The 26,460-nt window shown below is 37.6% G+C and overlaps 1 protein-coding gene across 5 annotated transcripts in view; it reads left to right on the plus strand.

Annotated features, from left to right (window-relative positions):
- CARMIL1 (capping protein regulator and myosin 1 linker 1) overlaps positions 1 to 26,460 on the plus strand; it is a 342,321-nt gene that overhangs the window by 189,202 nt on the left and 126,659 nt on the right. For all 5 annotated transcript variants that reach the window (XM_073005696.1, XM_007973527.3, XM_073005695.1 and 2 more), the window contains exons 10-16: positions 1,606 to 1,694; positions 2,889 to 2,983; positions 12,059 to 12,145; positions 18,245 to 18,348; positions 21,600 to 21,677; positions 21,864 to 21,940; positions 24,921 to 25,025. In XM_073005696.1, coding sequence (XP_072861797.1) covers positions 1,606 to 1,694; positions 2,889 to 2,983; positions 12,059 to 12,145; positions 18,245 to 18,348; positions 21,600 to 21,677; positions 21,864 to 21,940; positions 24,921 to 25,025 — 635 coding nt within the window. The remainder of the gene's footprint in view (positions 1 to 1,605; positions 1,695 to 2,888; positions 2,984 to 12,058; positions 12,146 to 18,244; positions 18,349 to 21,599; positions 21,678 to 21,863; positions 21,941 to 24,920; positions 25,026 to 26,460) is intronic.

Genomic DNA, 26,460 nt, shown 5'->3' on the forward strand with positions numbered 1-26,460 from the left:
ACGTGTGAAACAGGGTCTCACTCTGTGGCCCAGGCTGGGATGCAGTGGTGCGATGACGGCTCACTGCAGCCTCAACATCCTGGGCTCAAGCAATCCTCCCACCTTAGCCTCCTGAGTAGCTGGGACTGCAGGCGCTACTTTTTGTATATTTTGTAGAGACCCACCCCACTACTTTTTGTATATTTTGTAGACATGAAATTTCACCATGTTCCCAAGGCTGGTCTTGAACTCTTGAGCTCAAGTAATCTGCCTTCTTCAGTTTCCCAAAGTTCTGGGATTACAGACATGAGCCAAAATGACTTTTTAATGTATAAGTAATATTAAGGTCAAGAACCACTTTAAATTAGTTTTGGAATGAGGCAGGTTATAAATATAAAAACATTAGTAAATATTTTTTAAAAATATGCACAATTCTACCACCAGGGCACAACTCTTCATTTTTCATAGTCCCCTCAAAATGTTGTTATATGTTACTCATTTTAATTGTTGTAATCTTGTTTAACATATAGGCATAATAGTTATACAACTATATAATGGTTGTTTTGAAAACATGTTTATTAACATGAGACTATTATTTATTAAACTTTTTCGTATTATTAGGTTGTTTCCCATTTTATCCTATTTACATTCCAGTAGGAACATCGTAATACCAGCTAGCATTCATCAAGTACTTATTTAGCCTTCCTGTTTAAGTTTATGACATCTTTAAACCTTAATTTTCTTATCTATGAAAATGGAATAATAATCTTTAATGGTTTTATAATGAAATACACATAGAGGACTTAACTCAGTGCCTGACACATGATGAGAACTCAGCAAAGGTATTTTCAACATCATTATCATCATCACTAACATTTAGTCTTCAGTTCTCCATTTTGAACGTCACCTTCTTTGGGAAGTCCTCTTAGTTTTGTGAACCTGGATTAGGTGCACTTATATGTATGCATAGCACTACCAAAATGGTCTTTTTATTATTTTATCATAATTGTATATTTTTATCTTATTTCATTCAGGTTGCTATAACAAAATACCATACATTAGGTAGCTTATAAACAACAGGTTTATTTTCCAGTTCTGGAGGCAGAGAAGTCCAAGATCAAGGCTCCAGTAGACTTGGTGTCTAGTGAGAGCACCCTTTGTTGTTCACAGGTGGTGCCTTTTAGCTGTGTCTTTACTAGGTGGAAGGGGCAAGATAGTCTCTGGGTCCTCTTCTACGAAAGCACTAATTCCTTCATGAAGGCCCCACCACCGTGACCTAGTCAGTTCCCAAAGGCACCTAATTGCTAACACTATCACAGTGGGGATTAGGTTTTTAACTATGAATCTTGGGAGGGGGGACACAAACTCTGACCATAGTATTCTTCTTGTCTGTTTCCCCTGCTGGATGGATGGATGTTTCCCCTCTTGAAGGCAGGGACTTTCTCCTTTATAACATTGTGTTTCCAGGATCTTCATCACGATGGTGCATAGTAGAAGATGCTCATTCAAGGTTTGTTGAATGAGTGATGTTTTACTTAATTAAAACTTTGCATTGCATGGATTTATAACAATAAAGTTTTTCTTCTTTAGAGTTATGGAGTAGTCAAAAAATGTTTTCTGTTACAGTCCACTGATGTCTGTGAACAGATCTTGAGGGTGGTGAGTAGGTCCAATCGACTGGAAGAATTGGTGTTGGAAAATGCTGGACTTAGAACGTGAGTATTTTCCTGAATCTGTAAATATGTTGTTTTAAAACTCTGTGCCATTTGCTCTTCTAATTAATTCATAGTTTTGTTTTTTTGTTTTTTCTTAATTGAGCTGATCACATATACAGCAATGTTTTTCCTTCTGGAAAAAAAAAAATCCGTGTAATTCCCATCATCATGAAGCCTAAGAATTTGGTAACATCTCTTGATATTGTGTCACTTGATATTTTTGCGAGTACATAGTATCGTTAAGAGCATGGATCCTTGAGCCAGATTTCTCATGGCCTTGCAGAAGTTGCTTAAGCTTTCTGTGCCTCATTCTCTTCACTCTTAAAATGGGGATAATAATAATGCCTATTTTATACAATTAAAATTGCAAGGGTAAATGAATTAATATATTTAAAGTATTTGGCAAAGTGCCTTTTACTCTGTAGATGGTATATGTAGGTTTTATTATCATTACTGGTGGTCATAGTGATAACGTATTTCATATGACTTTACTGCTTTGCTTTGATCAGTTTTAGTCATTTTTTTCTTTTTCAGGTTAATGCTTGCATAGTCTTTATCTAGTGGTTTAGTAGTCACTACCTAAGCCTACTGTTAAGAGCATAAGAGTTAGAATCTAGTAGAATAAAGATTTCACTACTGCTAAGTGAGGACGTTTGACAGTTTCATAATCATAGCACTTAGTACGTTATTTCAAGTTAAACGTAACTAAAACAGTGGTTTTAATTTTTGCCAAAATGTAGCGCTAGCAATTGTAACCTTTAAACTTAATAATTAGTGTAATCAGTTTTGCATTCACAGTTGCCTGAAATGAGAAATAAGATATGGTAAATACTATAATTTTCATGAAAAGCAGGTTCGATCCAGGATTTTTTTTTTTTTTTTTAAATTATGGAGGGGCCGGAAAGTACTACTAATAGCATACAACAGAGTGCCTTTAAAGGGGCAATTATGTATTTTCTTTTCGCTTTTGGCCAATCAAAATGAACCATTTTCTGGCTGTGGCTTTACAGATTCTCTAATGAGGTATTAATGGGTATTAAGAAATATATGCTATATAGACTAATATTGTAAGGGAAGTTTCTCTATTTAGATTTCACTCTGTTCTGAGCTTTAAATGTTCCATTCAAATGGTTTTACATTTGGTTTTACATTTTACATTTTGCTGCTTAATCTTATTGTTTTGTTTACATGCAGAGATTTTGCACAAAAACTGGCCAGTGCTCTAGCGCATAATCCCAACTCAGGACTCCACACAATTAACCTTGCTGGCAACCCACTGGAGGATAGAGGTACTGCGGGGTTCTCATTATCACTGATGCCAGAATTGTAAGAGGATTAGAGAATTTTAATTTAGCCATGCCTGAAGAGCTGTATCAAGCTAAGTTGTAATTATAAGTGCTGTTGATTGTCCTGTTGGCTTCCAGTTCTTTCCACCCTTTCATATAAATACTTACGTTAAAATTGTATGATCTGCTTAGCTTTAAGGAAAGGAAGATATTATTTTTAATGTATTTTATTAGTGATATAGTCCTGCATAACAAATTACCACATGCTTGGCAGCTTAAAATGATACCAATTTATTATCTCATAGTGTCTTGGCTCAGGAGTCTGGGTACGGGTTAGCTGGGTTCTGTGCTCTGGGTCTCTCAAGACAAAGCAAGTTGTCCGCAGGGGTTGTGCTCTCATCTGTGACCTGGAGTCCTCCTTAAGTTCACTGGTTGTTGGTGGAATTAATTTCCTTGGAGATATAGGCTCGAGGTCCCCAGTTTCTTGCTAGCTGCCAGTGGGCACCACTCCCAGCTACTAGAGGCTATGCTCCTAGAAGGGTTCTTGTCATGTGACCCCCTTGTCTCACAACATAGCAGTTTGCTTTGTGTGTGAGGCTAGCTGGAGCACATCTCTCTGATGCGTTAGTTTCTTTTAAACAGTTCACCTGACTGGATCAGACCCACCTGTGACAATTTCCCTGTTTTTCATGAACTCAAAGTCAAGTGATTAGTAACTTAATCGTGGTAGGGATGTCTCATTACTGTTGACCCTTGAACAACTCAAGAGTGAGAATCACTGACCATAAGCCATCAAAAATCCACATGTAACTTTTGACTCCCTCAAAACTTAACTGCTAATAGCACTGTTGACTGGAAGCCTTGCCAATAAAAAGTTGACTAACGTGTAATTTGTGTGTTATTTGTATTATATAGTATTCTTTAAGCTAAATAAAATAAAATTTTATTAATAAAATTGTAAGAAAGAGAAAATATATTTCCTATTCATTAAGCGGAAGTAGATCATCATAAAGGTCTTTATCTTGGTCATCTTCACATTGACTAGGCTGAGGAGGAGGAGGAAGAAAAGGAGGCCTTAATCTTGCTGTGTCCGCAGTGGCAGAGGTGGAGAAAAATCCACACAGAAGTGGACCAGTGCAGTTCAAACCCATGTTGTTCAAGAGTCAACAGTATATTTACTGCTCCCCACCCCCATATTCAAGGAAATTTGCACAGGGCGTATACACCAGGGGGTGAGAATCTTGGGGACTATCTTAGATTTCTCTTTACCACTATTATGTTTTAATATTTAACAAGATTTTAGTGTGAGAATAGGGAAAGGATGAAGGACTAGAGTTCACGAAGAGTCAGAATGTTTTATTAAAAGTGGATGCGTAGAGAGAGGAGTCAGTAGGTTTAGAAAGGAAACTCGAGAATTTGAATTCTTAGTGGAACACTGATGGACAAGGTTTAAGAAGGAATTGGTTTATCTCTAGTAGGACTATTTTGTTTTCATTTTCTGTTGCAGATGTTTTCCAGGTTGTTGAATACGGCCTTTCACCTTTCAATGTTATATTTGAAGAGTATTAATTATTAAACTGAGCTGAAGATACTGATATAGATGTTCAGTTTTTCTTTTTGTCCTTAATATGGTCATTGTTTGGTGCTGACAAAGATACCTAGGTTGTATTCAAGCAAAAATCTCCAGGGTAACTTGTCATCATCTAAAGTAGTGAATCTACAGGAAGGTTGAGACTGAATTAGAAAGCTAGATAACGCAAAAAGTACCCTCATAGAATAAGCCAAAGCTGAAATTAATGGATGTGTAGTACTGGAATAGGAGTTTCTCTGGGGTATACTCAATTCTTAGGAAAAACAAATGTTTCTCTATTAGATACTACAGAGAGGTGAATGTGACAAAGTAGAAATCATGGTGATCACCATTTTATAGACAGGAGGGCTATTTTTGGTTTTGTTTTTAAGATGGGAGGGACTCAGTCATATTTATCAACATACAGGAAAAAATCTGTAGAGGGAGGTAGTTGTTTGAGGAAGGTTCTTAAGCAAACGAAATCCAGAGTTCAGATGGATCAGGATGGGGACACTTCTCAGTGTTTAGAGAAATGCAAATTAAAACCACAGTGAGGTACCATTTCAAAAGCAGTAGTGTGGCAATAATCAAAATAAGTCTTCGAAAGGATGTGAAGAGATGGAAACTCCTACATTGCTGGTGGGAGTGTAAAATGGTGCAGCCACATGCAAAACACGCTAGACAGTTTGTTAAAAAGTTAAACTCAAACCTGCCATATAACCCAGCAATTCTACTCCTAAGTGTATCACCCAAGTGAAAGGAGACTTATGTCCACACAGAGACTTGTGAATGAATGTTTGTAGCAGTATTAGTTATAATAGCCAAAAAGTAGAAACATCCCAGATGTTCATCACTGGAGAGTGGTTACATAAGATGTGGTGTATATAATATGTGCATTGGAATACTACTCAAAAGAGAATGGAATTCTGACATATACCACATCATGGATGAACCTCAAAAACACAGTTAAGTGAAAGAAGCCAGACCTAAAATACCACACATTGTTTGGGGAGATGGAAGAGGAAGAATGAATTTGAGGCCCTTTGTTTTCTCTCCGGTTGTCCACTTCATGTTCTCTGAGGTGCAGCCACACTGGACAACTTGTCACTGCAGGTGCAGTTTCCTTTGTCTTGCCCTCCCTTTGGAGCTCCCATGTAAAATTCCATAATAGCACTTACTTCACTCTGCTCACATGAGAACTAGAGGTGGACATTTCTTTCCCCATGCTTCAGCACCTTGCTTCCTCTCATCCCCACTTTCTGGGTTTTGTGACCCCTTCCTTGTTTCCTAAGATGCAAAGCATCTAGTGTGAGACTTGGTCCACAATCAACAGATATTTTCTTTAAATTGAATTTGATTTATTTGATTGTATTCAATCTTAATTCTCTTGTATAGTTTTTTTAATTTGCACTTGAAAATTATGGTGAAGTTTGAGAGATTTCTTTTGTATAGAGTCAGACCATGTGTTCAAAGATGATGTTTGCCTACTTTTTCCCTCTGCTTTCCTATTTCTGAGACCTGTGTCTTTTTATCTAGCTGCAGCCCATTCACCAGTGCTGTCATCATGAATCATTCCAAGGATAGCCTTGAATATTCCTGCCAAGTCTGTTTCTGCTCATATACCTTCAAATTTTAACATCCTGAAAATATTTTCACAGACCAAGACTTTTCTCATTTCTGCCCCTTCTAAATTCATTCATTGCTGTATTTGCCAGTGCTCACAGACAACTGCCAACATTCATATCTCCCACCTTTCTTTACTCTTCAGGATGAGCCTCCTGAACACAAATTCTTTATTCTTTTCATTCAGGCTAACTACCTGAAGGATTGGTAACTTTTCTGCTCGTGGATAGAATTTCCACAAGAAATCTAAATGAGTGTAAAATATTTACTGAAATTTCAATCTAGAGAAAACTTTTAGTAATTTTTGTTCCCAAGGTTTTCAGTGATGGTATTTTGTGTTTGAAAGTAATAAAAAGGGTGAAGGAGGAGTCTGTAATTAAGTTATACAGAATATAAAAAAGACTAAGCCAGGACTATTATTTGTAAGGAAGCTCAAAGAAATACAAGGGGCTGGGTACGGTGGCTCATGCTTGTAATCCCAGCACTTTGGGAGGCTGAGGCGAGGGGATCATGAGGTCAGGAGATTGAGTCCATCCTGGTCAACGTGGTGAAACCCCATCTCTACTAAAAATACAAAAATTAGCTGGGTGTGGTGGTATGTGCCTGTAATCCCAGCTACCTGAGAGACTGAGGCAAGGAGAATCGCTTGAATCAGGGAGTCGGAGGTTGCAGTGAGCTGAGATTGTGCCACTGCACTCCAGCCTGGCGACAGAGAGAGATTCTGTCTCAAAAAAAAAAAAAAAAAAAAAAAAAAAAGAAGAGAGATAAGGTCTTAACAGTTAAGTGGCCAAGAATTCTGAGGAATTTACACAGCAAATGGAATGTGGTTTTGTACCTAAACCTTCCACTCAGGAACTTATTTGGAAACTCTCCAAGAGTTGTATGATATGAATGTTGATGCAGCAAAACTGTTATTTTCACTTCTATGTATAGAGGACCAGGCCTGTAGTCTTCTGATTGCTAAGGGGGTTGTGGTAAAGGAGGTTCGAGTATGACTTAGTAAGCAGAGGTATAATGTGTATGAGTAATCCTTCAAATGCTAGTTGCCCTACTGCTCTCTTTCTGCAAGAGCCACACAAGATGGTGAACAGACCACACACATACACAGGCTATTCTTATCCTTGTTGCCAGGCCATGCCTGTTCACCAGCTTGCTCTTGGTCTTCATCTAACACAGTGTTTGTTCAGACTGTGGGTCAAGACCCATTAGCTGGCCGTGAAATCAGTTTAATAGTTCATGACAAGCATTTTTTTTTTTAAAAAGCAGTAGAATAGAACAGAAATGTCAGAGTATGTTGTTTAGGGGAAACTTTGGTTTTAGTTTTCTAATACTAATATATGTACATTTATGCTTTACTTCTCTAAGCATTACAAATTCTGTGTTCTGTTTTTCCTAGTTACCTGTCCCAATTACCTTAGTTCTTATGATTTTAGCCTTTTCAGAAATGTCTGTCCTCACTTCTTCTCCTCACCTTTTTTTTTTTTTTTTTTGGTGAGACAAGGTCTCACTCTGTTGCCCAGACTGGAGTATAATGGTGCAATAATGGCTCACTGCAACCTCGATTTCCTGGGCTCAGGCCATCCTCCCCACTCAGCCTCCCAAGTAGCTGGGATTGCAGGTGTGCACTGCCACACCTGGCTAATTTTTAGATGTTTTTTGTAGTAATGTGGTCTCACTATGTTGCCCAGGCTCCTCCACTCACTTTATTCCAAATTCGATTATTTCATTTAGACGCCATTTAGAATCCTAGCTCTAGTGTTTTTTGTTGACCTGAAGTATGCTCATATTTTTTCCCAGCTATTTGGTGGTGGCTCTGATTTGATCTTCTAAATAAGACAAGAGACTTATAGATTCTAGGGTTCCTGCTTATTTTTCTTGGTGTTTTAGATCTTTCATGTCTCAGTGTATATCAGTGAGTCCCAGAGTCGAAACACATGGGTTTAATTCCGAGCTTCACAGCTTTGTAGCTAAGTGTTCTTGGACAAGTTACCTACCTTCTCTATACCTCAGCTTCCTTATATTAAAAATATAAATAATAGTACCTACCAAATAAGAATGTTCTAAGGATTAAATGAGATAATTGATATTTTCATGGTTAAACAGGTAAAGCAATATTTTTAAAATGGCATAGATTGGCTGGGCACGGTGGCTCACGCCTGGAATCCTAGCACTTTGGGAGGCTGAGGTTGGTGGATCACGAGGTCAGGAGATTGAGAACATCCTGGCTAACATGGTGAAACCCCGTCTCTGCTAAATATACAAAAAATTAGCTGGGCGTGGTGGCACGCACCTGTAGTCTCAGCTACTCCGGAGGCTGAGGCAGGAGAATCCCTTGAACCCTGGAGGAGGAGGTTGCAGTGAGCCGAGATCACACCTCTGCACTCCAGCCTGGGCGACAGAGCGAGCCTCCATCTTGGGGGGAAAAAAAGAAAAAGGCATAGATTTAGATTTTAGGGCATTTAAAAGTTAGAAGTGTTGACTCAATTTTTTCCAGTATCCCTATATTCTTATATTCTTGGTTCCAAGTCTTTTCCTCTCAGCCTTATGTTTGAAATGGAAATACTTCATTGTATTTTGCTTTTTCACTTACTTTTCTTAGCGTTTCTGAACTCTCCAGGAAAGCTATAGAAATGGGTGGAACTGTAAAAATTTTTACTCACCTATGCTCTGACATCTACAATGTTCTAATCTGTATGCTTTCTAACAGAGAAGAGGCCTTTTGTTTCTCCCAGAAGCCACTACCAAGATCAAGAGACAGAATGTTCCCAGTATTCTCCAGACTTACCTTGTGGTTTGCCCCAGTGATTACCAGCCCTGTCCTCTACCACTTGGAAAAGATAACTACTATTCTGACTTCTCTCATGATGGATGAGCTTTGCCTGTTCTTTGCCTATGTACTCCTTTGTGTTTGGCTTCTTTTGCTTCTCTTTATGGAGAGATTTTTTAATAATAGATTTGTTTCCTTGAATAGATAGCGAACTATTGAGATTATTTACTTCTTACATTAGTTTTGGTCTATCATGTTTTTCATAAGGGATTTGTTCCTTTCTATTAAAATGATGGTTTTTTGACTTACAAATTTGTTTATACCCTCGAGTTATAATTCAATGCCTGTAAGATCTTTACATTCTTTTTTGATTTGATTTTGATAATTTGATCTCTTTCTCATTTATTTATTTTACCAGTCTTGCTGGAGTTTATTAATTTTGTTAGTATTTTTAAAGAACCAACTTTGTTAAATTTACTTATTTTTACGGATGCTATCTATTTAATTGGATTCTTCCCTTTTTCTTATTTTTTTCCTTCTGTTTACAGAGGTGGGTGAGGATTAATTTGCTATTTTTTTGAGATGGATAATTAGATAATTACTTTCCAATTTTTCATCTTTCTTAAAATATGTATTTAGGTCTATTGATTTATCTTTAGGCATGGCTCTAGTTAAATCCCAAAAATTTTAATACCATAGTTTTTAGATTTAACTCAAAAGATCTTTAAAATTCCCATTGTGATTTTTGGCTCTTTTGTTATTTAGAAATATATTGCTTATGTTATAATTATTTGGGGATTTTCTAATTATCTTACTGTTATAATTCATATTTTAACTGCAGTAGTGGTAACAGAGAGCATACAAATATTCTGTGTATGAATTCACAGTACTAAGGAACATTCTATTATTTGTTGAGACTTGCTAAATTTATGGCTCGGTATCTTATTCCTTTTGGAAAATATTCAGTGTGGACTTTGAAGACATGTATTCTGTAGTTACTGGGTATAGCATTTTAAATATATCAATTATATCTTTTTTCATTATGCTCTTGATGTTCTCTATATCTTTACTGACTTTTTCTGTTCATTTATTAGCTACTAATAGAAGTGTGTTGGAAAACTTCTATTATTATATATATGTGTGTGTTTATGTAATAATGTATGTATTTTCCTTTTGTTACTGTCAGATTTACTGTATATATTTTCAGATGATGTTAATGAGAGCATAGATTTAGAGTAATTGTATCTTCTTAATTAATGAAATATTCCATTTATCTTTGGTAATACTTCTTAAAATTTAAATTGTCTCATTGCAGCTACATCAGATTTCTTTTGGTTAGTGTTTGTAGCATATCTTTTTTCATGCTTTTATGTTCACTTCTGAATACATATATCTCTAGGTGTATCTCTTGAAAACGTTTGATATTTCTATTCAAGTAAATCATCTTTGATTTGTAATTTGAATCTTTTTATTTACATAATATTTTAAAATAATACAAATGTAAATTAAATATATTTAATAAATTTATATTTAATGTAATCATTCAGATATTTGGGTGAAAAGTTATATTTCTATTTGTTTCCTTTTCTTTTTTTTTTTTTTGAGACAGAGTCTTGCTCTGTCACCCAGGCTGGAGTGCAGTGGCACGATCTTGGCTCACTGCAAACCTCCACCGCCTGGGTTCACGCCATTCTCCTGCCTCAGCCTCCCGAGTAGCTGGGACTACCTGCGCCCACCACCACGCCCAGCTACTTTTTGTATTTTTAGTAGAGACAAGGTTTCACCGTGTTAGCCAGGATGGTCTCGATCTTCTGACCTTGTGAGCCGCATGCCTCGGCCTCCCAAAGTGCTGGTCCATTTTTTTATTTGTCCCCTTTTTTCCTCACTTTTTTGCCTTTTAGATTAATCAAGTTTTAACAGTTATTCTGTCTTTCCCCTTTCCTCCATCAACTTGTTAGTCACTTATTATTATTATTTTTTTTTTACAAGAGTGTATCAGCTAAATATCAATGCTGCCCTCTTCTTGTAATTTACAAAATGGATTAGCATATTCAAGTCTCTAGAAATAATCAGATAAAAACCTGTTTAACGTGATTTAATCCAGTGATTTTCAAACTTCTTTGACTGTGGAAACACAGTGGGGAAATAGAGGCTCCCAGAACACCCACTATTCTAGGGGAAACGCCCATGTAGAGGCTTACTCTAGCTGCATGACCTCCATGTTGTTTCTTAGAAGTTGTGATAAGATTTATAGATAATTTGGGGTTATATAGTAGGACAGCAACCAGCACAGTAATTTCTTCTTGCTGCCTGAAGCTTGAGAATTAGCCTAAGGGAGCAGGAATTAACATTGTTTTAGGAGCCTTCTGAAGAACATGCCCCTGGGGAAATGATGGCTCATCTACAGCAGGAGGTCAGTTGAAGGACCTGTATGAAGGGCATACATTTGTGTATTACTTATTTCCTCCCAGAAAACAGCCTATGCTCATTGCAGTCCTTGGATGAGTGAGCTGGTGTTCTCAATCTCCCACTCTGGTTATTAAATTTAGAAGATATCCGATTTTAAATACTGTAAATTCCTGGTGAGTTATCCAAAGTTACAAAATCTACTTTTAAGAAGTTAAAACATGCTCCGAAGCTCTGTATGAGGTTGTTAGCTGTAAGCCAATTAAGTATAGGAATCCATCTGCCGTTATCAGAATAGTTAATGTTACTCCATTCTTCTTGACAATAATTAAATAGCATACATCTGCTCATCTAGAAGAGCGATCAACTCGTTAAGACAGAGGTTAAAAAGAAAAGGGGTTAACATCCTTTCCAAGAGGATTTGCATTTTAAATAGAACTATGAGAAAAAGAGTGACACTTGGCCCCAAGAAAAGAATCTCCAATGGAAAAGTTTCAGATGTTGTATGCGGAATAAGACATCTTCCCCTTCTCTTACCCTGTAGGTAGGACAGAAAGAAAAGGGGGCTTGATGGTAAATGGTTAGAAAACAAAGTCTGATATTAGAAAGAAAAATATGATCACTTCATTCAGAATCAAAATTAATTTTCATTCATTGTAGAAAATGCAATTCCGAGAACTTGAAAATTCTAATCTCTTTTTTCCTTTCTCAGGTGTGTCCTCTTTAAGTATTCAATTTGCCAAACTCCCAAAGGGATTAAAGCATTTAAATTTATCTAAAACCTCATTATCACCTAAAGGTACAGTATTTCTTATTTACCTAACAATGTGTCTGAAATATTTCTGCTGCGCCTGCTACCTTAGTTAGAATTATTTCTAAATGTACTTACACTTAAAAATATATCTATTATATTACTCTGGCAGTTTGAAGATAAAGACATTATGTAATTCAATGTTTGATGCTCTGAAGTGAAATGGTGTCAGTGTAGAGAATAATTTTGATATGTACATGCAGTCTTTAACTTTTAAAACTTTGAGTCAGGGAGCACTCTCCTGTCTGCCTCTATCCTCCTAGCTCACATTCCTAGATGCACCTGGTTGTGTTTATCTTGGTTCAACAAGTTGGCCTTTCTAACTGTCAGACAGACTGTCTGCTTTACAGAAAACTGTTGGGCCTAACTGCTGGATCACCACTGTAGCTCCCCTCTTTGTAGTTCTGTCTTTAGAGATTGCCTTATCTTCTCTCCAGGTGAGTTCATAAGTTCACTCACCTTCATTTTTTCCATCAAATCCTGTCAATTCTGTTATAATTTTGCCACAGCAGCACCACAATAATAATATTAGAAATTATCCTGCATTCATTATGCCTTTGTATGTCTTCACATTTTGCCCTGGATGCCTGAAAAAAATTTTTTAAATATCCAAATATTCTCAGAGAGGTTCAGTTTGTTTTATAAAACTGCTTATCTGTGATAAACTCTGCTGAGATGTGTTCCCTGTTCCCAAGGCCACACAGAATCAATGACTGTTCCCTTTGTATTCAATATCACATATGTAACATTATTGTATAAATATTGTGTCTTTCCTGCTACACTGGGGCTCTCCTTGTGGCCTGTGCTTCTCTCATCTTTTTATCTGCAGCACCTGGCACTGTGCCTGGACTACTGTTTAACAATTAGTTTCTTGAACATCTTGCCATTTCTTAAGAAAGTCACTGTCTTTTGGAAACAGTATGTATAGTGGTTGAAAGTGTCAGTTCTGTAGTCAGATTGCCCAAGGTTGAATTCTGACTTTTCTACTTATGTGTCATGCATTTATATATAATGTCTTTGTTCCCAGGTGCCTCATTTGTAGGACAGAAATAACAGTATCTTATTTCTACACAGGTAGTTAGAGTTGAATGATTTAATATACATACAGTATGGTTTCTGTCACAAAGTGCTTAGTAAACTGCTACCGTCACCCCTACCAGTACCAGCACCAGCACCACCACCACCACCATCATCATAATTATCATCATCCTGAGCTGTCTTATGTTTTTATATGCCTCAGTTTCTACCTGGAGCAACCTTAGTGTGTCCTTACCTGGAATGTCTCATGAATTACTGTGCATCCTATGCAGATTCAGCTTCTATCTCTGTCTCAAAAAAAAAAAAAAAAAAAAAAAAAAAAATGGAGGTGGATTTTTAATTAATTTTATTTTTTTAGAAGACAGCTTCTTGCTGTGTCACCCAGGCTGGAGTGCAGTGGTATGATCTTGGCTTATTGCAGCCTCCACCTCCTGTGCTCAATTGATTCTCCCACCTCAGCCCCCCAAGTAGCTGGGACTACAGACATGCACTACCACACCCAGCTAATTTTTTTGTAGAGATAGGGTTTCCATGTTCCCAGGCTGGTCTCGAACTCCTAAGCTCAAGTGATCTGCCTGCCTCAGCCTCCCAAAGTGCTGGGATTACATGCACGAGCGCCTGCGCCTGGCTGCTTCTATCTCACTTTCTCTTTGAAACTTCTCAGACAACCCCCTCTCACCACACCTTGTATGACTAGATGCCCCTTTCTCTGTGTTCCATAGCTCTTTGTAAATTCCTCTATCTTAGCATGTGTCTGTTGAATTTGATTGTGCCTTAGCCTGTACATTTCTGAATAATAAGGGCTTTGCCTCATTCGTTGCTGTGTCCTAGCACTTCTCAGTCTCTCACTGAATGTGCCTTGGATAAATGAGTAAAGCAAAGTCATCCCTTGATGATTTTATATCCATACCATCATACATTATTCTGAACATGCAGTTAAATTAAGAATGGTTTGAAATTGAGATTAGTTCCGTAAGTCCTGTGATTTTATGTGCACACGTTTATACACACATATTTAAGATTAAGTCATGAAAAGACATTACCAAAGGGATTTCCCCGGGAGTCAGTGTTTTCAGACCTAGTGCCTGAAGCCATCTACAGATCTTACAGCTAAGTTTAACTCCTTTACATTATCACTGTTCTACTTCAGCAAATCCATTTTATATAAACCTTTTTCTGATCATTATAAATGTAGTACACATTTATGGTAAAGATTTAGAAGATACTAAAAAGTATAAATAAGAAGGCAGACCCCCTCTGAACTCCCTTGTTCCTTAGTCATTTGTATTTCTTTTAGGGAAATCACTAAGTTTACATCCTTTATTAGTTTTCTGTTTATAGTGTTAATCTTTTTAAAAAAAGTTTATATGACTTCTGTACATATTAAAAGCATTCATTATTTATTGTGTGCTCCGTAGGTCTAGTTTAAGTCGTTTATAAGATAGAGTGGTTTTAAAAAACCTGATTGTATGAATTGCATCTGTAATTCTAGCCACCCAGAAGGCTGAGGTGGGAAGATGCTTGAGCCCAGGAGTTTCAGGTTGCAGTGAGCTATGACAGTGCCACCGCACTCCAGCATGGGTGACAGAGCGAGAACCTGTCTCTTTAGAAAACAAAAACAAAAACAGAAAACTGGTTATATTAATAATCCTTGATTATATTTATTTTAATTCATTTGTTCATTACTATATAACAAATAAAAGGATGTAGTGATCATTTATCCTTCCGAGGGCAAGTTTGGTTCTGAGGACCTTCAGTGCCACCTCTCCCTGATGTCCCTGTCCCTTTTAGAGTGGTAACAGTGGGGAGGTCCTATGGGCAAAGCTGGGCTTCTTCACCTCCTTATGATGAGGACAGCTCCACATTGCCTGTACCCTTTACAAATAAGGGTCCTCCCATTTATCTCTTACTTGCAATAAAATATGTATATATTACAATATGTGTTTTAAGAATTAGCATTGTTTTATAACATGACTTGAAGAATTTTTATCTTATTTTATTTTAGTTTATTTAGACGGAGTCTCGCTCTGTCGCTCAGGCTGGAGTGCAGTTGCATGATCTTGGCTCACTGCAACCACTGCCTCCAGGGTTCAAGCAATTCTCTTGCCTCAGCCTCCCAAGTAGCTGGGATTACAGGCATGTGCCATCATGCCCACCTAATTTTTGTATTTTTAGTAGAGACGAGTTTTCGCCGTGTTGGGTAGGCTGGTCTCAAATTTCTGACCTCAGGTGATCCATCTGCCTCAGCTTCCCAAAGTGCTGGGATTACAGGCATGAGCCACCATGCCCAGCCTGAGTAATTTCAAATTGCCCTAGGACAAAAATATCTTGAAATGTTTGTTTACTTTTTTAAAAAAATTGACTTCTTGAAGTATTTTACATAGGATCTGAAAGATACGCAGATTTAAAATGACTGGAGTTACATTGCAGTGTTAAGCTTCTGGTGAATCAGACTAGCATTTATATTCATGGCTCGATAACGCAAGACAGATTAAAAAAAAAAAAAAAAATCCCCATGACATTGCCACTGCCTCCAAATACCCTTTCTTTAGCTCAGATGTTAACTAACTCATAGTTTTCTGGATTTCTAGCAAATGTCCTGCTGGTTGCCAGATTATGTCAAGGCAGAGCCATCTGGTACCACCTTTTTCCAGCTGTAAACGCTACAATAATAAATAACAGAGAATGGTCAAAATCGCTAGACAGCCAGAATCGAGAAAGGCATGTAAATGTGTTTAGTTAGGGCTGTAAGAGCCTTGATTTTTTTTCAGGTCTGTACTTTTATAATTCTCCACTCTTCGTGGGCTTATTAACACAGCCCTCCTGTGAACATGGGCTCAGGGGGCAGGAGAGGAAATCCTTCGTGCTGTTTCAGTTGCATGAAGCTGAGCTGATAACATGATGCTCTCTCGAGTCTATTCAGATGTTGGCCAACTGCCAAGTGCCCGCACTTGTCAAGGAGCATTTTGCTGTCAGGACTAATTTAGCCTTCTATTTTTGGAATTTATTTATTGAGTTTTGTTATACCTCAGTAAGGAAATGATTTTACAAATGATTTTCTTGATGAGAACCTGGTATTGGCCCTATGTTTTGGACTGAATTATTCCATTAAAAAATACATTAATAGTAATATCAGGACAAACTAAAGGAAGTTGGTCATTTAAACAGTTATAGAAGATAACCTCCAGAAAATAACCTTTTGTTATAAGCCACCGTACGTTCCTCTTATCTAACACAATTAATCAAATTTCCTGCTTCTCTACTGCCAAGCTCTTGTTCTTGCCCCATTGATAGTTACTGCCTCTCTGGATAGTGATTATTCAGCTGTCTGTGTCTCCCGCTCCACTGGCCTTCAGCGAGTAAGATGGTATCTCAGAAGACCCTGCCTGGTACCCAGTAGGATTTCAGTAAAGGTTTATTGAAATGAATATTCCTTGTGTAGCACTGACTTTTCATTGCAGAGTCTAACTAAGTTTTTCCCTAATGGTCTTTGCAATTTTTGAGGGTAAAAAGAAAAAGATCTTATTTATATTATCTCCTAATTCCCAGCATTTTATTAGCATTTAGTAAATGGTGAGTTGACAGCCAAGAAGTTCTTTGCACTTAAATATTTTTTATTCGAAGTCTCGGTCTCCTGTATACCCACCCAAATGTGCGCCCACTGTGAGAAATGGCTCAGTAACCTTTATCAGACACACACTAGAATCAGTTTATTATAACTCTCTGAAGCTGGGGAAGACAATGGCCTCTTTATCAGCCCCACACTGAACGTTCTAAGCTCATATCAGGGAGGTGCTCCAGTGGGAGGCTTTACCTGCAACCCATAGCTCTTGTAGTAACCTCATCAGATCCTGCTGCTATGACCAGAACTGTCTTTTACTGGCAGCCCTGACCTTGGCCCCTCTTCTCCATGAAGGATCTGCCCAAATGTGGAGGGGAAAGAAAACCTTTTCCTGGTTCTCTTTAGAGTAGTTGACTTAAGAACTTGAGTCTCAGTTTGATAGGTTGAGATTTTCAAAAAATTTTGCTGAAAACTAAGAAAAACAAAATAATTTATAAAAGTGTACCCAATTAAGAAATAGTCATATTTCTAAAGTATATAATTTGGAACCATGGACTTTTGGGTAGAAACACGAAGAGTTTTGCTATCTCTTACATTCCCATTATGCTAAGTAAAATCATCAGTGCTGTGGTGAGTGATTGAGTCTCAGTGAGTGATTAGACCCTTCTGGGTTCCCATTTGATAATGACACACCTCAAAGAGCTCCTATTCCCTTCTGCAAAGAAGTGGCCCACTAGACAACCATGACTAGCGGGCCCATCAATAATTGTTACCCACCTATAAGAGAACTTCGTTCTATCCATACAGAATAAGCAGCCTCCTCACGTATTCATTATTTGTTTTCTGAGGTGGATTTGTCAGTTTAGTTCAGTTTATGTTAACGTGAGCCATTTATGTTTGTGTGAAGAGTGTATAGAATGTTAATTATACATTTTTCCTTATGATTGCATCTTACATGGTATACAGATCATCTCCTGATTCTTTGTGAAATCCATTTTAATCCAAATGTTTCCTTGAATGTAATACATTTAAGAAGAGCTGTATACTTCTCTTTTTAACTTCCCAATACTTTAAATAGCCTAAATTATCTGAATTTGGACAGGCATTGTTTAAATACCAGGCACTAACTCAAGAATCACCTGGAAGGATTAAGAGAAGGATAAACATTGTCAGCTAGATTGCTTTCATCATTCTAAGGCTTCAGATTAAAATCCTTTCTGTCCTTGGACACATCAGAAGACATGGAGCAAAGGGAAACCAATTCATTACTCCTTCCGATTCAGTGAGGGGGTTGTGTCTTTGACCAATCTGTTCTTCCTGAGGGTGTGTCAAAAGGAGACACAATCATAGCGCCACCTTTCGGGGACAGTGCTCATGGTTAACCTCAGTCCTGCAATTTGATGGAACTGTTGGGCCATTTATAGAAACACAAACCTCATTTTGTTTCCTGGAGTGCAAACTGAGCCTGGATTTTCTTGATGTTGCAGGGGTGAACAGCCTTTCTCAGTCACTCAGTGCCAATCCATTGACCGCCTCTACCCTTGTCCATCTCGACCTCTCAGGGAACGTCCTTCGTGGAGATGACCTCTCAGTAAGTTTTTCTTTCTTTATTCCATCTTCGAAGAAGCTGTGTTTAGTAAGCCTGGAATAATTCTAAATGTGACTTTGTAGCGCGTTTCCCTGCCTGTCTCTTTAGCATGACACCTTTCAATTATTTAGTTACGAGCTTACAAAGTGTTTTACTGAAAATTCCAGAGCCTTCGTTAATTAAATGTCATATATCACCACAATTATTTTTTTTCTCATTTAATGATGCTGAAGTTCACATTTTTTTTTGGAAGTAATGCTGTTGAAGAATTTTTTTTCTTCATTTAAAAACATTAGCTCACGGGGGCCGGGCGTGGTGGCTCACACCTGTAATCCCAGCACTTTGGGAGGCTGAGGCAAGCAGATCACGAGGTCAGGAGATCGAGACCAGCCTGGCCAACATGGTGAAACCCCATCTCTACTAAAAATACATAAATTAGCCAGGCATGGTGGCATGTGCCTGTAGTCCCAGGTACTCAGGAGGCTGAGGCAGGAGAAGCGCTTGAACCCTGGAGGTGGAGGTTGCAGTGAGCCGAGATTACGCCACTGCACTCCAGTCAGGGCAACAGCATGAGTCTCCGTATCAAACAATAACAACAACAACAACAAAAACCCATTAGCTTACAGGTTAAAATTGCCTGGTAGGGAAGATTGGGGACATAAACTGAACTTTCTCATTATTTTTATTGTTACTTTCTCATTATTTTTATTGAAGATTAATGTTTTTTTATAGGTTACAATTGAAAGGGAGTATTGGGATAAACCTGAGCACTCGTCTATTCTGTGAATAAAATAGGGAGAAGAGTGGTCTACACATAACCTGGGGCCATTTCTTCAGAGTTTGAGTGTGAAGACAAAAACTACTCCCTCAATTATAACAAAATTGTTGATGTAACTGAATCAATAATGTAATATTTGGCAGATCTTTGATACAGTGGATTAGGTATGATCTCATTTCCACATGAGGCGAATGATCCCCTCTGGTCACCAAGATAGAATTTAGAAGAATTGTTTCTTTAACAACATGGCCCACACCCAGTGGCCATCTTTGGAGGGCCTAAATTTGCAATCCACTGCTTTGCCACAGGGCTGAAAAACACTGTGAAATTTATTCTTACTTCTCTTGTTTTGGTTTACCTGTAAGGCAGGAAGTACAAATGAAGGCCTTTTTGTATTTTTTTTCCTTTTCCTCTCCCTTGCACTTAAAATTATTTAAATAATACTCGATTCCTGGTGTGCCATGATTTTTCAATTCATTTTCCAGTTTCTGTTGTTACCTTCACTGACAGTTCATAAATCTGCTCCCTCCCAAAATAAAACAAGGAGGCCAATATGAAACCACCAAAATAATACTGTGGCAAAGTAGAAGAATAGAGGGAATGGTGAAAGGAGGGGCTAAAGATTATTAAGATTCAGCTAAAATAGGAACATTAATAGTCACCTAAAACAACAAAATAGCTCAAGATTTCTTTTTCTGGCCAGGGTGGGTCCTATTGTAGCTTGCTTCTGGGGAGTGGAACGATGAGGCCTGAGTGAGAGTGGGCTGGAAGGGAGAGTGGGTGAGAAAGACGAAAGTTCCAGGAGCCTGGTAGCAGGTGCAGGAGTTTACCTGACCCTGTGCCCTCAGGGAAAGCAGCCTAACAGGGCTTGGCCTCTTTGGAGAAGTGTGGCCAAATAGTCTTGTCACCATTTCATGGTGATAAGAGCTCCCCCAGCTGGTGGCTGGGAGCAAAGCCACAGTAAACTTAAAAGTCTCTTGAGACAATTTTTGCCAGGCAAACAGAGAGAGAGGCAGAGGATCTTCATGTGAGAGCAAAATGACTTTTCTGAATCAAAACTTTTCATAATGAAATCCATTCTATGGCTGGGTGCAGTGGCTCACACCTAGAATTCCAGCACTTTTGGAGGCTAAGGCAGGTGATCTCTGGGGTCCAGGAGTTTGTGACCAGCCTGGACAACATGGTGAAACCCTATCTCTACAAAAAATACAAAAATTAGCCGGGTGTGGTGTCACATGCCTGTAGTCCCAGCTACTCAGGAGGTTCAGGTGGGAGGATGGCTTGAGCCCGGGAGGTGGAGGTTGCGGTGAGCTGAGATCATACCACTGCACTCCAGTGTGGGCAACAGAGCCAGAACCTGTCTTAAAATAAATAAATAAATAAATTAGAGCCAGACCCTGTCTTAAAATAAATAAGTAAATAAATGAGTAAGAAGAAAGAAAGGAAGGAAGGAAGGAAGGAAGGAAGGAAGGAAGGAAGGAAGGAAGGAAGAAAGAAAAGAGGAGAGGAGGGGAAGGGAGGGGAGAAAGAAAAGTCATTCTATGTGTATGGTTATTTTAAAGTGTTAAGTGTTTATAGGCTATTTTTTTTGCTCTTCTGAATTCCTTGATAGGATTCTTCTGAAGCACCATATAGCCAAACTGCTACACATAGTAAATGTTTGCAAGCACATACTCAGTATAAGCTTGTTTGTTTTTGCAAGTATCCAGTGGTATCCAGTGAAGCAGAGGAGAATTAAGGTATTTGCCTGGTGGCAGGGAGCTTGGACTCAGTTGCTTATGGGTGGGCTCTGGCAGTTGCTACACATACAGGGTAATTCCAGAACAACATCTCTGTTGAACTGATCTGTTGATCAGTTTCATTATTTTGACGGCCTTGAATGGGAGGACTGGGGAAATTTAGGCATTGTGACCCCCTGAAACTGGAAGTGTCTTAGCTATTAGTGAAAACTTTTAAAATGCACTCATATTACTGCCAAGTCATTCTTGTTAGCTTTGAGAAGTAACTAAGGGTAGGAAAATCATTATGTTGAACAGAAGAGAGGATAGCCTGAGACCATCTTATGGTTCAAATTCAGATTCGTAGTTCTGCAAACACTTTCAAAAGTGATTAGCATTTTGATAGAGTGACTGCAGTCCAGGTGGTATTTTAATCTCAGGAGTTAAAATGAATTAGCACGGTTCCAAAATTGTATAATAAAAATTAAACTAATCAGGAAAACTAAGTCATGTGTAACAAAATGGGGGTTTGGTTTTCAAGATTCCATTTGGCCTTTTTTACTCAAACATAATTTTAACTATTCTTGGGATTTTCACGTCAGGGAATGTAAAGGAATGACAGAAAATTCTGGTAATCCCCTTGGGAAGAGCAGAGAATGATCTAAGAAATTCTGGCAACTTCCTTTTAAAACATTAACTTGCATTGTGTGTATATGTGTTTCTAGAATCCTAACATGTATCTTTTATTTTTTTTCAAGCACATGTACAATTTTTTGGCCCAGCCAAATGCCATTGCTCATCTGGATTTATCCAATACAGAATGTTCCCTGGACATGGTAAATTTAATATATATATACACACACACACACACACACACACATATATATATATATATATATATATATATATAGCTCTGAGGGGTCTCAGAAGAGCTATTTAGATGGGATGTAGGGGACCTCTAATAAAAGATTCTCCTGGACCTAGAAATATTTGAAAAGAAGAGTACCTTATTTCTTTTTCAGGTCTGTGGAGCTCTTCTCCGTGGATGCCTTCAATATTTAGCTGTGCTTAACCTCTCCAGAACTGTCTTCTCTCACCGGTATAGATTTATTTCTGCTCTCATTGTCATCTGGAAGTGTCTTTTTCTGAGAAAGACTTGTAGTGATAAGGAAAACGGAGTGATAAAGGGTGAATGTTGTATATGAAAGAAGGCGGCTTTAAGCATTATTTATGAATGTTAGGCCTTGAACATTTTTGTTAATGTAGGTTAATGTTCTTATCAATAATTCCAGCCTGCCTACGTGAACTATGTGATAGCCCAGTATTTCTCATATGTGGTCAGGCAATCTGTCTCAATATGGGAAAAACCCTTTTAGAAACTTTTATAGGTATTTTGCATGGATGAGGTTGGATGTAGGTATAAACTACTTTTGGAGAGTAAAGAGAATAGTTATCTCAAAGTCATGCATTTTTACTTGTAGAAGTAATTGAGGGCCAGTCTGACTACTTCACTTATATACTCCTGACTATAATTGTTTGCAGAATAAGGCAGTAGATTAGAAGCAACAAGGATTCACGAAGAGTAGCAACTTAGAATGCAAAGAGACTGTAGAGGAATTATCAGAGGAGTTATGAAGAGTGCATGGGTTGTATAGGTATGGAATCTGGGAATATCTAAAGAATTAATACAGTTCAACACTTAGCATTTATAATTATGACCATAAATTATAAATAATATTTAGTTATTATATGCTTTTAAATAATATGGGTATTGATTACTATTAGAAATATTTTTATTTTTGCTAATTTGTAAAGGCCTTATATATTTAAAAGGATAACTCTCACTTATTTGGAAAATTCAGTTTTGTAGCATGCTTTATTCCATAATTGTGCCTTGCAAATCAATTACTTTGTATATTAAAGTACTATTTTTTATTACTTCAATATTGATCAAATCTTTACAGTAGCAAAAATATGCCACAAATACCTCCATAGATTAAAGTTAGGGAGTGTTACGTCTGAAAATATAATGGTGGGAAAAGTAGAATTTTCCATGGTAACTATATTTTGGGGAACATTTGAGAGTTTTAATTGAAACCTAGTCAAGTCATATATTTGAAGCCAGCTTATAAAGCCATGCTTTAGTGGAGCAGTAATTGACTGGGGAACTGGGTTACAAGATGAAAGCACAGACTATAAAGGTTTTTGTATAATCAGCACTTTTGAGTTCACAATACTGTGAATTCTGTGATGACTGGTCTTCCATAGAGCTGTTAAGCTTATCGAACAGAATTGCGCTAACAAATTGTCTTGTCTTCCACATGAAAGGTTGTGATTAAACTGTTTAATACCTAATACCTTACCTAGATATAGTTGTAGAAAGCCCTTAGTAATTTTGTTGAAATTATTGCATTTACGTTGAGGTGTGGATTGTCAGCCAGGCTTTTCATTCTTTTATTCACAGATAATTTCATAAGTGTATCCGTCAGGATAAGTTAGATTGTTCCACAGTAACAGTGACCCCTTTCCCCCAGTGTCCATGGCTTTCAGTAACAATGATTTTGTGACGTGTCCATTGTGGGCTGGCATATAACCTTCACTACAGGAGGCAGAGTGGCCTCCTATCTAGAACATTCACAGTCATATAGCAGAGAAAAAGAGATCATGGCAGTGCACATACTGGCTCCCAAGGCTTCTCTCTGAAAGTCACACACATAATTTCTGCTCACGTCTCACTGGCCAAAGAGAGTCACGTGGCCAAGCCTGCTGTCAGTGGAGGGATGAAGCATCATCCTCCTTCAAAAAGGGGCAGTGAATATTTGGAAACACTGGAATACTCAACACTAAGACAGAGTAGTAGGAGGAGAAATGTATTTAGAGTAAGTTAACAGTATTTTCTCAGCAGAAAGTGAACAAAAATATACAAGCTTACGTTGTTCCACTACATGGAAACAGAGTTGTTTGAGATTTCTTATATCACACAGTCTACCAGAATTCTCTTTCCTCTTAGTTTTATTTTTCATCTTCTCAGATAGAGATTTTTGTTGTTTAGATTTTTCTTCTCAAATAGCCTTCAATTGTCCTGTTTTAAAACTTAAAAAAAAACCAAAACTGTCAAATATTGACAGATTTTCCCAGATCTCTGTACATTAAATATTATTGAATATTATGTGGTTGAGCTAAACCACTAGGATGCTCTCTGCCCTGAGATTCCATGAGTCCCTCCACAGAATATGAATAACTATCATTAAATGAGTGCTTACTCTGCATCAGCTAAGTGCTTTATATATACTGACTTATTCAATCCTTCCGTCATTTCTATCAGATAGAACAGAACAAGCAAAATGTTCATTTAGATTCCATCTTGGACTCTTGAATCCTGTTTTTCTTAAACCCTTATCATATAGTGTGGATGCTACCTGATTATTGGGCTGTATGATTTGATCCACATACTTTTCTCCATAATAGCAAGGGGATGTATTTGGAGGTTATAGCCATTTTATTTTGTAGTTTTGTCTTTAACTGTTCTAATAGTTGGCCTGAAATGATTAGGTTTGTGGTATGGACATAGTAGCTGAATAGGCTATTTGTAATGCAGGCTTCGTGCCATTTGGACTTTCTGTGCTGTTTTAGCTCAACATCAGATCACAATCTCGTTGTATGTGAAACCTGCTACATCTAAAAACATTGCCAAATGCAGGTATTGATCTCTAACATTTTGTGCCACCCAGTGGGAAAGCTTTTAAATTGGTGAGAAATATACATCTTCTCTGACCTCCTATTTTTAAAAATTCCAAACATGGAGTTTCCTGATCAAGAGGTAAAACGCAATGAATTCATTGGATATGAAGAATAGCAATGAATTATTTTATGAACTAAGTATTTCTTTACCTCACTTAAGTGGTTCCTTTAATAATATTGGCTTTATGGCTTTAGGTTTTGGACATTTATTTGTTTCTGTTTACTTTAAAATTTCTACAGAGAATATGACTGATTTGTAGATTTCATAGTGTCTGAATAATCAAAGAATATGTTTGATGAAGGTATAACTGCTTGTATAACTCCTGTGTTTTTTTCAGGAAAGGAAAAGAAGTACCTCCATCTTTCAAGCAATTTTTTAGTAGTTCTCTGGCTTTGATGCACATCAACCTTTCAGGCACAAAACTGTCTCCTGAGCCCTTAAAGTGAGTGGTTAATTCACTTTCTCCAGAGCTTTTAAAGTTCAACTTGTTTTTATGAATGTGCTTGAGGGAAGGGAGAAAGATATATAATCCAAAGACAAAAACCACAGATGAGAATACCTTTTTACTGTGGGGCAGAAAAATAAATTAAAATTTTAAAAAATACATCGTGCACTATTGATATTATTGCATCTTCTAAGAAAAAACATCTTTTGGTTTATGACCTTGGCAGGAGTCACTGATCTACAAAAGTTGTATTCCCAGGTACTTACTATTGCTTTTATATTAACCTCTGTTCATTCCATTTCAGGCATATTCGTGTGTGTGTGTGTGTGTGTGTGTGTGTGTGTGTGTATGTGCATGTTTTCATTAACATTTACTCTAAATCTTTCTACTAATAGTAATAAACTCTAAACACATTGTATGTATGCAACAGAATGAATTTTTAGCTACTTTGGTTTCTGAATTACTGAGGTTAGTATGGGCTATTTGGCACTTTTATTTGGCAGCCAACTTATGGGTTAATATCCCTAGTGTAGGTATAGTGGTGAAGTTAAAATTGTTAGCTAAATTGAGGTTTGAGAATAATTTATTATCCTTGAGATTTCCGTTCACTATTGTCAGAAATAGTCAAAAGTTTAGTGTACAAGTTCAGTGAATTTGACTCTAGGATCAAATTCTCTTTGAGTCTAAAGAAGGTATTTTGAAGTAATGATTATGAAAGTTGTCAGATATGCTCAGTTATATGCATGGATTTCTCCCTTCCCAGCTGACTGTAAATCAGCATTTAATTTTTCACTTATAACGTGTATGAAGTGTTAAAATTAATGTCTGCTATTCATCTTACTAGAAAATTAAACTTCATTTGATTTATAAATTTTCTTTTCCTTTTTTATTTCTGTTTTAAGAGGTTTGAAGTTCTTGTTTTCATATAGTACCAGATGATCAAAACAATGGATGCCTTTAAAAAAGTAGATCCAGCCGGGTGTGGTGGCTCATGCCTGTAAACCCAGCACTCTGGGAGGCCGAGGTGGGCAGATCACTTGAGGTCAGGAGTTGGAGACCAGCTTGGCCAACATGGTGAAACCCTGTCTCTACTAAAAATACAAAAATTAGCCAGGCATGGTGGTGCATGCCTGTATTCCCAGCTGCTCAGGAGGCTGGAGGCAGGAGAATCGCTTGAACCCAGGAGGCAGAGGTTGCAGTGAGCCGAGATCAAGCCATTGCATGCCAGCCTGGCGACAGAGTGAGACTCCATCTCCAAAAAAAAAAAAAAGTAGATCTAGTCAAGTGCTGAAAAAAAAAAAGTCTGATGTTATGTTATAGCAGGCTTAAAAAATGTTGAGTTAATATATTTGGGATCCCTAAATATAATAGCCACAAATAATAAACACCTCATGATTTGGCTGTTTGTATGGATATTAAGAAAGCTATGAGA

The sequence above is a fragment of the Chlorocebus sabaeus genome, chromosome 17 (genome assembly GCF_047675955.1).
Source record: "Chlorocebus sabaeus isolate Y175 chromosome 17, mChlSab1.0.hap1, whole genome shotgun sequence".
In the NCBI taxonomy this organism is placed as follows: domain Eukaryota; kingdom Metazoa; phylum Chordata; class Mammalia; order Primates; family Cercopithecidae; genus Chlorocebus; species Chlorocebus sabaeus.